The 13,029-nt window shown below is 40.4% G+C and overlaps 1 protein-coding gene across 1 annotated transcript; it reads left to right on the plus strand.

Moving 5' to 3' along the window:
- Positions 1-9,057: 9,057 nt before the first annotated feature.
- clpp (caseinolytic mitochondrial matrix peptidase proteolytic subunit) lies at positions 9,058-12,954 on the plus strand. The gene is made up of 7 exons (XM_056407497.1): positions 9,058-9,146; positions 9,622-9,723; positions 9,953-10,024; positions 10,106-10,202; positions 11,204-11,391; positions 11,497-11,602; positions 12,548-12,954. Exons 1-7 carry the CDS (start codon positions 9,135-9,137, stop codon positions 12,772-12,774), a joined length of 804 nt encoding a protein of 267 aa, XP_056263472.1. The 5' UTR covers positions 9,058-9,134; the 3' UTR covers positions 12,775-12,954.
- Positions 12,955-13,029: the final 75 nt, after the last annotated feature.

Consider the following 13,029-nt stretch of genomic DNA (forward strand, 5'->3'; position numbering starts at 1 on the left):
ACCGTGATGATAAAGACACATAACTATTCACTGAAAATGAAAGAAAGAAAACAAATAATTTGCAACATAGGCTATTTGCCATTTTATTTTGTGCCAAACATACATACACATTTAATAAAAAATAGAATGCATTGTATGCCTACTCACCAAAGACTGATTATTTGAACACAAAATCCATCCTTCTTTCTTTCCTCAAGAAGACTTCAATGACTCTGTTGTACAGTCTATCTGTGCGTTTTAGTTCCACCAATAGGTCCTTTTTTATTGACATGGAGGCTAATGCGACCTCGCCTTACGATGTCTAACTTTTCTTGAAAAGTTCGTCTTGAGAAAGGCGTTAAAAGTATATGCTCGACCAAATCGACATCTTCTCCTCCTTCCGCCATTGTGGGTTGAAAAAACAGCTTTGTAGTCCGCAAATTAATTCCTTTATCAAATTCAGTTTCCTAGTTCTGAGGTTCTGCATCTACCTGCCCAGTGTCCATAGGCCCCGCCTCTCAATATTGGTAATCCAATCAAAAGACGTGCAGCACTCCGCCTGCTATGGGCTCCTGTGCCGGTTCCGGGGCCTTCTAGAAGGCCTAGAGGAGCCAACTCTAAAGCTGATTGGTTGACACAACATTGTCATTCCCATTCACTTGAAGCTACCAGCGCCCGCAATGTTGATTCTGAAGGCCTAAGGGCAGATTTTAGCCCCCTGGCAACACACGATGGCTGAATATGATTGGATAAAAGATCGAACATAAAGACCAGCCCTCCAAATCTCAACCTGGCGCTGGCAGCAGCACAACCAAGAGGAAAGCTATGAAACGAAGAGTGTAACTCTTACTCTGGGGAATCATTGAATACATATTTGTGGGAACATTTATTTAAAAAAAAAATTATATTCTGATGATGTTTAGGCCAGCAGAGAAGGCCTTGCTGGCCCTGACGGCCCGCCACTGGTATATATAACATAAACGTGTATATTATATTCAATTCAGTTTATTTTGTATAGCCCATTATCACATATTATAAATTCCCCTCAGAGGGCTTTACACATAGACATGCCTGACCTTTGACCTCACATCGGATCAAGAAAAACTCCCAAAAAATAGAAAAAACCCTTTCACAGGGAAAAAAGTGAAGAACCCTTCAAGAGAGCAACAGAGGAGGATCCCTCTCCAGGGTGGACAGGTGTAATAGATGTCATGTGACCAGAAGGAATCATTACAGTTACAACACATTCAATGAGTATGACAGAGTGGATGAATAGTTGGTAGGAGGCATGGACCACGATCCAGACCTCCATGATCCATCAGGCAGATGGAGGTAGAGAGGAGGAGGGGGCGGAGCAACAACAGGGCCATGGCATCAGACCCAGCCAGGTCCAATGGACCCTCTGAGACGTGAAGTCACAAAGATTCCAGAGAGAAAGCAGAGTTAATAATGTGTGATGGAGAGATGAAAATTCATCCATAAGGAGAGAGGAGAGGAGAGAGGAGCTCAGTGTATCCTAAGCGTCCCCCAGCAGCCTATCAGCCTCTAGCAGCATCTCTAGGTCTGGACCAGGTGAACCTGGTTCAGGTCTAACAATCAGACCATCAAGAGGAAAGTCTTCAGTCTACATGAGGGGGCGGAGTCTGCCTCCAGGACTGAAGGTGGAACTGGTTCCATAAAAGAGGAGGAGCTTGATACCTGAAGGTGGAGCTGGTTCCATAAAAGAGGAGGAGCTTGATACCTGAAGGTGGAGCTGGTTCCATAAAAGAGGAGGAGCTTGATAACTGAAGGCTCTGGCTCCTCCTACTTTAGACTATGAACCACAAGTAGCCCCGCATTTAGTGAGGCAACTCCCTAGTGGAGCAATATGGTACTACAAGCTCTCTAGTGGGGTAATATGGTACTACAAGCTCCCTAGTGGGGCAATATGGTACTACAAGCTCTCTAGTGGGGTAATATGGTACTACAAGCTCCCTAGTGGGGTAACATGGTACTACAAGCTCTCTAGTGGGGTAATATGGTACTACAAGCTCCCTAGTGGGGTAATATGGTACTACAAGCTCCCTAGTGGGGTAAAATGGTACTACAAGCTCCCTAGTGGGGCAATATGGTACTACAAGCTCTCTAGTGGGGTAATGTGGTGCTACAAGCTCTCTAGTGGGGCAATGTGGTGCTACAAGCTCTCTAGTGTGGTAATGTGGTACTACAAGCTCTCTAGTGGAGCAATATGGTACTACAAGCTCCTTAAGATATGATGCAGCATCACCAATCAAGGCTTTGTAGGTGAGGAGAAGAATTTTAAAAGTGATTCTTGATTTTACGGGGAGCCAGTGCAGAGCAGCTAGTGCAGGAGTGATGTGATCTCTGTTCTTAGTTTGAGTGAGAACACGAGCTGCAGCATTCTGGATCAACTGGAGGGACCGAAGACTTATTAGAGCAGTGCATTTTTGTGCATCTTTTTGAGACAAGATGTGTCTGATTGTTTAAATGTCCAGTAGATGAAAGAATGTAGGCCTTGAGATGTTCTTCACGTGGAGGTAAAGGACAAGTCCCGATCAAAGATAACAGAGATTCTTTACAGTGGTGTTGATGCCAGAGCAATGCGGTCTACAGAAACCACATCACCAGATAATTGATCTCTGAGGTGTTCAGAGTAAAATTACTTCAGTTTTGTCAGTTTAACATCAAGAAGTTGCAGGTCATCATGTTTTTATGTCTTTAAGACATGCTTGAAGTCTAGTGAGATGGTGGTCTCCTCTGGTTTGATCGATAGATATAGTTGAGTACCATCTGCATAACGATGAAAGTTTATAGAATTATTCCTGATATATATATAAATATACATATGTAAATACACATACATATATATATAAATATACATGTATATATACACATATGTTTATATACACATACACATATGTATATATATATATATACACACACATATACATGTATATATATATACACTCCCGTTCAAAAGTTTGGGATCACTTAGAAATGTCCTTATTTTTCAAAGAAAAGCATTGTTTTTTTCAATGAAGATAACATTAAATCAATCAGAAATAGACTCTATACATTGTTAATGTGGTAAATGACTATTCTAGGTGGAAACGTCTGGTTTCTAATGAAATATCTCCAGAGGTGTAAAGAGGCCCATTTCCATCAACTATCACTCCAGTGTTCTAATGGTACATTGTGTTTGCTAATCGCCTTAGAAGACTAATGGATGATTAGAAAACCCTTGAAAACCCTTGTGCAATTATGTTAGCACAGCTGAAAACTGTTTTGCTGATGAGAGAAGCTATAAAACTGGCCTTCCTTTGAGCTAGTTGATTATCTGGAGCATCACATTTGTGGGTTCGATAAGACTCTCAAAATGGCCAGAAAAAAAGAACTTTCATGTGAAATTCACCAGTCTATTCTTGTTCTAAGAAATGAAGGCTATTCCATGTGAGAAATTGCAAAGAAACTGAAAATGTCCTCCAGCGGTGTGTACTACTCCCTTCAGAGAACAGCACAAACGGGCTCTAACCAGAGCAGAAAGAGAAGTGGGAGGCCCCGGTGCACAACTCAGCAAGAAGACAAGTACATTAGAGTCTCTAGTTTGAGAAATAGACGCCTCACAGGTCCTCAACTGGCAGCTTCTTTAAATGGTACCCGCAAAACGCCAGTGTCAACGTCGACAGTGAAGAGGCGACTCTGGGATGCTGGCCTTCTAGGCAGAGTGGCAAAGAAAAGCCATATCTGAGACTGGCCAATAAAAAGAAAAGATTGGTATGGGCAAAAGAACACAGGCATTGGACAGAGGAAGATTGGAAAAAGGTGTTATGGACAGATGAATCCAAGTTTGAGGTGTTTGGATCACACAGAAGAACATTTGTGAGACGCAGAACAGGTGAAAAGATGCTGGAAGAGTGCCTGACACCATCTGTCAAGCATGGTGGAGGTCATGTGATGGTCTGGGGCTGCTTTGGTGCTGGGAAAGTGGGAGGTTTGTACCAGGTAAAAGGGATTTTAAATAAGGAAGGCTATCACTCCATTTTGCAACGCCATGCCATACCCTGTGGGCAGCGCTTGATTGGAGCCAATTTCCTCCTCCAACAGGACAATGACCCAAAGCACACCTCCACATTGTGCAAGAACTATTGAGGGAAGAAGCAGACAGCTTGCTGTCTGTAATGGAGTGGCCAGCACAGTCACCAGATCTCAACCCCATTGAGCTGTTGTGGGAGCAGCTTGACCGTATGGTCCTCAAGAAGTGCCCATCAAGCCAATCCAACTTGTGGCAGGTGCTTCAAGAAGCGTGGGGTGACATTTCAACAGATTACCTCAACAAATTAACAGCTAGAATGCCAAAGGTCTGCAATGCTGTAATTGCTGCAAAAGGAGCATTCTTTGACGAAAGCAAAGTTTGAAATCAAAAATTAAAACTTCAAATACAAATCATTATTTCTAACCTTGTCAATGTCTTGACTATATTTTCTATACATTTTGCAACTCATTTGATAAATAAAAGTGTGAGTTTTCATGGAAAACACGAAATTGTCTGGGTGATCCCAAACTTTTGAACGGTAGTGTATATACACACACACATACGAATATATATACATATATATGAACATAAGTACATATACACACATACATATATATACTAGGGCTGTGAAACGATTACAATTTTTAATCGGGTTAATCACAGGTTTTTGTGGATTAATCATGATTAATCACATATTACCGATATTCTCGGTATATTTTGTGAGAACATAGAGATTTATGACAAAAGACGGATATATACATTTATACATTCTTATGGTGCTGCAACTCAGCAGTTATTTAGCAGTTTTCTTCCATATGGAACATTAATACATCTTCATCCTAAACAGAATGTTTAACCCTCCTGTTACCTTTCGGGTCAATTTGACCCCATTCAATGTTTAATGTCGGTGTTCTTTGGGGTCAATTTGACCCCAGGCTGTTTTTCACTGTGTCAAACATATAAGAAATATCAACTTTTTTATTTATTTAAAGGGCTATTTAGGTAGTCAACAAACAAACATAAAGTACCTCACACTTAAACTTGGGAAGCAATATTAATTCTAATAATTTTCTGGAGTTTTTAATTGCTGGGGTCAAATTGACCCCGAGGGTAAAATATGTTAGTAAATGTAAAGGTAACAGGAGGTTAAACAGAACATTTTTCTCTTGTTTGTCAACCATGAACTCCACCATGATACAATCTAAAGGCCTCTAGTCTTCCTCTAGCAGCTGCTGAGGCAAACTGACTGTGTGGGTTTTCTTCATGAACTGGGCCGTGATGAAAGGGACGGCGGGGACACCGCTGCAAAGCTCAAACCTCACCGACACGGACAGGTGGACAGATTGACAAGTGACTGAAAAATAACGCGTTAACTCAGTTAATTCAATTACAGGTTTAACTAGTTATTTTATTTTAACGCATTTAACGCATGCGCAGAATGAGCTTCCAATCCGTCTGTTGTTGGTCGTCGGGACGAAAAAAAAGTCACTTGCAGAATGAGCTTCCAATACACCACTTCAATCTGAACTCTGTCCGCTCTCATGCAGACGGTCTGTTCATCGGTAATGATCCTTCCGCAGGTTCACCTCCGGAAACCTTGTTACGACTTTTACTTCCTGTAGATCAGGGGTCTCAACACGTCGATCGCGACCTGCCAGTCGATCGCGGCGTAGTGTCGGTAGATCGCATGACATTAAAAAGATTGGCCCGCCCCCTGACATGTTCTCTATAGCACGTCTTTGTTCTTTGATTAAACTAAACGTCTGTTGTTGATCGTATCTCCACAGCAGCATGTCATTTCTGTCTCTTCGCGTTGCGTTAACACTTATCGATCTCCGTCTCGCGCGCCACAGAGCTCCGTGCGCGGGCATCGGGACCGAGCAAAAAAAAAGTCACTTGTCAATCTGTCCACCTGTCCGGGCCGGTGAGGTTTCAGCTTTGCAGCGGTGTCCCCGCCGTCCCTTTCATCACGGCCCAGTTCATGAAGAAAACCCACACAGTCAGTTTGCCTCAGCAGCTGCTAGAGGAAGACTAGAGGCCTTTAGATTGTATCATGGTGGAGTTTATGGTTGACAAACAAGAGAAAAATGTTCTGTTTAACCCTCCTGTTACCTTTACTTTACTAACATATTTTACCCTCGGGGTCAATTTGACCCCAGCAATTAAAACCTCCAGAAAATTATTAGAATTAATATTGCTTCCAAAGTTTAAGTGTGAGGTACTTTATGTTTGTTTGTTGACTACCTAAATAGCCCTTTAAATAAATAAAAAAGTTGATATTTCTTATATGTTTGACACAGTGAAAAACAGCCTGGGGTCAAATTGACCCCAAAGAACACCGACATTAAACATTGAATGGGGTCACTTTGACCCGAAAGGTAACAGGAGGGTTAAACATTCTGTTTAGGATGAAGATGTATTAATGTTCCATATGGAAGAAAACTGCTAAATAACTGCTGAGTTGCAGCACCATAAGAATGTATAAATGTATTTATCCGTCTTTTGTCATAAATCTCTATGTTCTCACAAAATATACCGAGAATATCGGTAATATGTGATTAATCATGATTAATCCACAAAAACCTGTGATTAACCCGATTAAAAATTTTAATCGTTTCACAGCCCTAATAAAAACATATATTTATAAAAATATATATTTATATATAAAAATATATATTTATAAAAATATGTTTGTATATATATATATACACATATATTTTTATAAATATTTTTATTTATTTATTACAATATATTTATATAAAAATATATATTTATTTATAGATATATGTATTTATAAAAGTGTATATATAAATACACATATATATATATATATAAATATATATTTTATAAATGTATCCACATAAACATATTTATATATCATCTCTTGGGCCAATATTTCCAAAACCAAGCCACTCACACCAAAATTATCTAAATTTATTTGGGGGTGAACTGTCCCTTTAAAATCAATGGTTCTCAAACTTTTTCTGTCACTGCACTTCACAGGAAGAAAAAAGTTTGCGCCCCACCGTCCCAACAAATTGTAACTAAATGTAAGTAAATGGTCCACGGTGAATTTTTATTTAAAATAACAACTTTGTGACTTCTCCATCTGAGCTTCTTCAAATAATAGAATAATGAAAATCACTTTTAATTAAACCAGATTACTCCATCAGACAAAAACAAATAAAAAGTGAAATCACTTTTTTAGAATAATGCAAATTGTGCAATAAATAACTCATATTTGTCAAATAGCTTATTGTTGTTGCAATTAATGTTTAATGTTTGGCATTCAATATATTTTCAAGATAATAACAATAAGTGAAACCTGTGAAAAACTAAAACAAGTTCAAATATTTGGCAATAAAGAGTTTTGCTGAGTTTTACAATAAATATCTTCTCAACACAATAACTTGCTGAACAAAATGAATGCAGATATGTGAGAGCCATCAAGTTGCATTAGCATTAATTCAAATTCACTCAGATTCGGAAAGGAATCAATATTCTTGATCAGGTCTCCTGACCCTCATCTCAGCTTCAGTGAAACCCGATGTGGTCGACAGGGGAAGCTGCCGCTCTCGTCCTGGAAGAGGAAGTCACTTCATTCAGCTTTCCAAATATGTCACTGAGAATTTCATCTATGTAATATCATCTTTAATATGTCAAAAAGCCTACATGCATTGGAGAATGTTCTGACACTGACTAATGCAACGTACTTATGTTGAATTGTTGTTCTTTAAACATTATGTTGAGTTATTTATGCTCTGCAGAACTGTAGTTTGTAACTGCAGGAATTGGGATGGCCAAAAACAATAATAGTAAATCTCAATTAATAAATGATCTGTCTCCTATTCAGTTAATCTCATTATAAATTGCTAATTTCAAACAAAACAAGAAAGGATTCAGTGTATATAAATGACTACATTTTGTTAGCTAGCCGGAAACTGATAGTCTGACAGAATTGTAGTAATATTAAAATAATTATATGATGAACTTTTTGTATAATTCATATTTAGTGTGAATAGTTTATGAAATCTTCTGTGTCAATGACAAATGTACATGTTAATATAATATATATAATTAAAGGGGGTTTAGCTGACACTGAAACATATATACTTCTAAGAGAGACGGGGGGACATCATATAACATGTTGTGTATTTACATTACATTACATGTCATTTGGCTGACGCTTTTATCCAAAGCGACTTACAATACTGTTACATTCATTCACCGTAGACACAGCTACAGGGAGCAACTCAGATACAAACTTATAGGATAATGTTATAGTGTAGTATTCAGTGGAGAAAGGGCGAGTGGCTTAATCTAGTGGTTCTCAACTGGTCTGGCTGGAGAACCCACCATCACCCCTGAATGAAATGCTGTGATCCAAATCGAGGAACATTTTCAACTTCTCAGATTTATTTACTAAAGATTTTACAGAATATCACGTAGGCCAAAACAAAGTTTCAAATATTCCCTTTAACAGTCAATTAAAAACTAAAAAGTGTATTTTAAGGACACAATGCAATACAACACACATACCAATTCAGTAACTTCAGCCTGTTTTAACAGACTCTGTGCTTTCATGCACACACATGAAATAAAGTAGTTTCAAAAAGACTCAAATGATGGAATGTTAGATAAATAAGTCCAATTAAAAAGAGAATTAAGTATACAAAACTTTCTTCTGATTACCGTGTCAGGAGGTAAATACTGAAAAACATGTTTTGCTTTGAAGAAAATGAAGCAGCTCTCACTTCAACACTGACAGAGCGGAGTCTGGAGGAATGTTAATTATGTTAATAATGTTAATATTGTTAATATTGTTAATAATGGAAGAACAATTGTCTCAAAGTCAAAATAAAAGCACAGGAATTTCTTTCTACATCCAGGAAAGGCCCGCGACCCACCCGTTGAGAATCACTGGTTTTATCCATCCGTGAAGAGGCGTTGGAAACCTACCGCTGCCGGTAGAGGGCGCTGGTGAGTCACGTTTCAGAAAGCAGCCGTTACCAACGACGAAGAAGAAACGCGGTTCAAAGGTCTAGTTGGTTGAATTCGCTTCCGGTGTATTTTTCTCCGGGGGGTCACACAGAAGGGGAGAGGAACCTAAAAGGCTTCAGACATGCTGTTACGGGTAAGTACGAGGGAGTGGTCCCTGAACGCGGCTCACTGGTGTCATTAAAGCCGCTATTACCGCTGTTATTCCACCTCGTGGTGCTGAGCGTGTTAGTTTAATGAGCACTTGAACGCACCACCTCAGGTGAACGGTAACGGACTCACTCCGCTAACAAGCGTCAACTAAACCACGAATTCTGGATTAGACTTAGATTTAAGCATCGATTAACACAGTAAATAAAAGATACAGACATTATTTTACATTACAGGAAGGTGTGCAAATACAACTTATTATACAGGGATGAATGTCAACAGGAAAGAGGATGGCTAATGAGTTGTAAGCAGTTTGTGACCCATATTACAAAAAAATGGAACTGAAATATATTTCATAACAAACCTGAAGAAATGACAAAATATAACATATCATTGTTTATGCTCTAAAGTAATTTAAGTTATCTATAAAATATATATCTTTATCTACACATGTGTTCCAGAGAGTGTTGCACATCGGAGGCTTGACGCTGAAACACAGCAGGCCGATCCACCACAGTCCAGTCTGGAGGAGTCCCCTCATCCCCATGGTGGTGGAGCAGACGGTGAGTCACGTGACCACCTTTTGTGTGTATAGAACTGTAAAAAACGTACATTATATTTGTGTATATAGCACAACACAACTGTATTTTATGTTTCTTTGACGAGGAGGTAAACAGAAAGAGAACAATTTAGTTCCTTATTCAGAAGTCGGAGCGTCCCTGAAGGCAACATGCCATCTAACTGAAACAGGAAACCTTTTGAAGCAGACGTCATTTTATTCTGTGTTTCCAGGGTAGAGGAGAGCGAGCGTATGACATCTACTCCCGCCTCCTGAGGGAGAGAATCATTTGCGTCATGGGTCCTGTGAGTGTCGGCGAGATGCAACACATTTTATAAAAGTTTCCTCTAAATGATTTTCCTCTGACGTCGCTCTTCCTCCCTCAGATCGATGACTCCGTGGCCAGTCTGGTGATCGCCCAGCTGCTCTATCTCCAGTCGGAGAGCAACAACAAAACCATCCACATGTACATCAACAGTCCCGGTGAGGAGAAAAGCCTCTGAACGTCCATAGAGTAAATTAAATCTATATATGTTGTCCCCTTTTTTACGTGAGAAAAGAAGATACATATTTTTTCTTTTCTTTTTTTTTGGTGGAAAAACAAAAAGACAAACTTATGTTTTTACATGTAAGCATTTATATTTTATATTTTAGGAGTTTTAAATTATTAATTTTTTCACATAAGTGACCATAGAATAAATGAAATCTATATTTATTAGTGTCTTTTTCTTACGTGAGAAAAGAAAGGCTTTTTTCTGATATTTTGAGGTGGAAACAACAAGAAGAAAAACTTGTGTTTTTACATCTAACCATTTTATATTTTCCATTTTAGAAGTTTTAAATTATGAATTTTTCATATTGCTGTTTAATATTTATTTTTAGAATGTCATTATGGTCTAATTATCTTATACCAGTTTCCTATTTTAAGTAAACATCTGACAAGTGACAAAAAACCAAAACATAAATTGAATCTATATTTATTAGGGTCCCTTTTTTTACGTGACAAAAGAAAGATTTCTTTCTGATATTTCGAGGTGGGAAAAATAAGAAGAAACACTTATGTTTTTACATTTTTAAGCATTTTATATTTTACATTTTAGGAGTTTTAAATTATGAATTTTCCATATTGCTGTTTAATATTTATTTTTAGAATCTCATTATGGTCTAATTATCTTATACCAGTTTCCCATTTTTAAGTGACTAAAAACCATATCATAAATGAAATCTATATTTATTAGTGTCCCTTTTTTTACGTGAGAAAAGAAAGGCTTCTTTCTGATATTTCAAGGTGGGAACAACAAGAAAAACCTATGTTTTTACATTTAAGCATTTTATATTTTCCATTTTTAGTTTCTAATTATTTATTTTATCATATTGGAATTACTGTTTAATATTTATTTTTAGAATCTAATTATGGTGAACAACATAATAATATACCAGTTTCCCTTTCAAAAAAAGTCATAAGATACTAAATGCCCCCCCAGGCGGTGTGGTGACGGCCGGCCTGGCCATCTACGACACCATGCAGTACATCCTCAACCCCATCTCCACCTGGTGCGTGGGCCAGGCAGCCAGCATGGGCAGCCTGCTGCTGGCGGCGGGGACATCGGGTATGAGGCAATCACTGCCCAACGCCCGCATCATGGTGCACCAGCCTTCAGGGGGCACCAAGGTAAGACGGCCACGGGGCGAGAGAACCGAGCACAGGGTCTGTGAGGGGGGTCATTTCACGGTAGTGATAATCTGTGTGTGTGTGTGTGTGTGTGTGTGTGTCCAGGGTCAGGCCACGGACATCGCCATCCAGGCCGAGGAGATCATGAAGCTGAAGCGACAGATCAACGGCCTCTACGCCAAGCACACGAGGCAGCCGCTGGCCACCATCGGTAAGTCACGTGACACCCACACGCACGGCGCTCTTCAAAGTGACGGGTTAACCTCTTTTGGGGCGAGGCGAGTTTATTTGTGTCGCACATTGTAGACGATAAGGCAACTCAAAGTGCGTCACATGAAAGCATCAAAACAAAATGCTAAAGAAAACAAGTAAGAACGTTCAAAACAGTCAAAAAGCAAAAACTAGAATAAAAGGTTGAGTGGAGTTAAGAGATAAAATACAGGAGTGAGATGTAGAACTTTATTATCCTTGAATCTGGTTCCATTAAAGGCAACACAAGTCTAACATCTGGATTTAAAGGGGTCTCTGAGGGGCTCAGCAGACCTGCAGCTTTCCAGATGTGTGGACCAGAATCTGCTTCTTCATGTTTAGTTCTGACTCCAGGAAGTAGACCAGTCCCAGACCTCCTGAGGGGTCTGGATGGTTCATGAGGTAGTTGGGACCATTCAGGGCTTTATAAACCAGCAGCCAGTGCAGAGACCTCAGAGCTGAGTGCGGACTCGAGCTGCAGCGTTCTGGGTTGACTTTTTACAGAGAACTGTGAACGCACCATCGCAGTAGTCGAGTCTACTGAAGATGAATGCATGGATGATACAGACCCCACAAAGACCAGAGGTCCTCCTGGGGGGGCTTCATAAAGGGGTCTGCTGCCCCCTAGTGGCCAAAAGAACAATGAACGCAGCTTTAAATGCCGACAGCTGGTGAACTGGAGGACGACATGACGGCACTAAAAGTATGCAAGAACTAAGAAGTTATGACAATGAATTCATGATTTCAAGCAGTGAACTGGGAATACATTAGGAAAGTGTATGTTTAACGTGCAGAAAGTTAAACTCACAACAAACACCGGGTCTGTATGTCAGCTGTAAGCGTCTCCGAGAGAGAGGTCGCCATCAGCCAATCACGGCAGAGAGATGTTGACGTCCGTCTCTTTCAGAGGGCGTGATGGAGAGGGACCGCTACATGAGCCCCGTCGAGGCGAAGGACTTCGGCATCATCGACCGGGTGCTGGTCCACCCGCCCCAGGCGGGCCAGGACGAGCCCGAGCTGGTGCAGAAGGAGCCGGCGGCGCCCGCCAGCCCGGTGCCGCAGACAGAGTCCGAGGCCCACGAGCCGGCGCTCCCCGGGACCAACGCCCCGTCCTCCTACAGACCAGAGCCGTGACGGCGCCGCCTCGGGGTCCGGTACTTGTAGAGTTCTGAAGGTGGCTTCCCCCCCCACGTTGCAGCCATCCGAGGCTCCGGTGGTCAGAGGGTCCTCATGTGACGTTTGTTCCTTTTGTTTTTTTGTAATTACTTTTGAGACGGTGATTCTGGATGAAATAAAAGAAGTGACTGCTGAGGAGCAGGCGGACATCTTTTTGACTCCCCATACAGGTTGACCTTCAGTGACCTCAGCTGCTCTTCTGACAGTCGCCAT

The sequence above is a fragment of the Pseudoliparis swirei genome, chromosome 23 (assembly GCF_029220125.1).
Source record: "Pseudoliparis swirei isolate HS2019 ecotype Mariana Trench chromosome 23, NWPU_hadal_v1, whole genome shotgun sequence".
In the NCBI taxonomy this organism is placed as follows: Eukaryota; Metazoa; Chordata; class Actinopteri; order Perciformes; family Liparidae; genus Pseudoliparis; species Pseudoliparis swirei.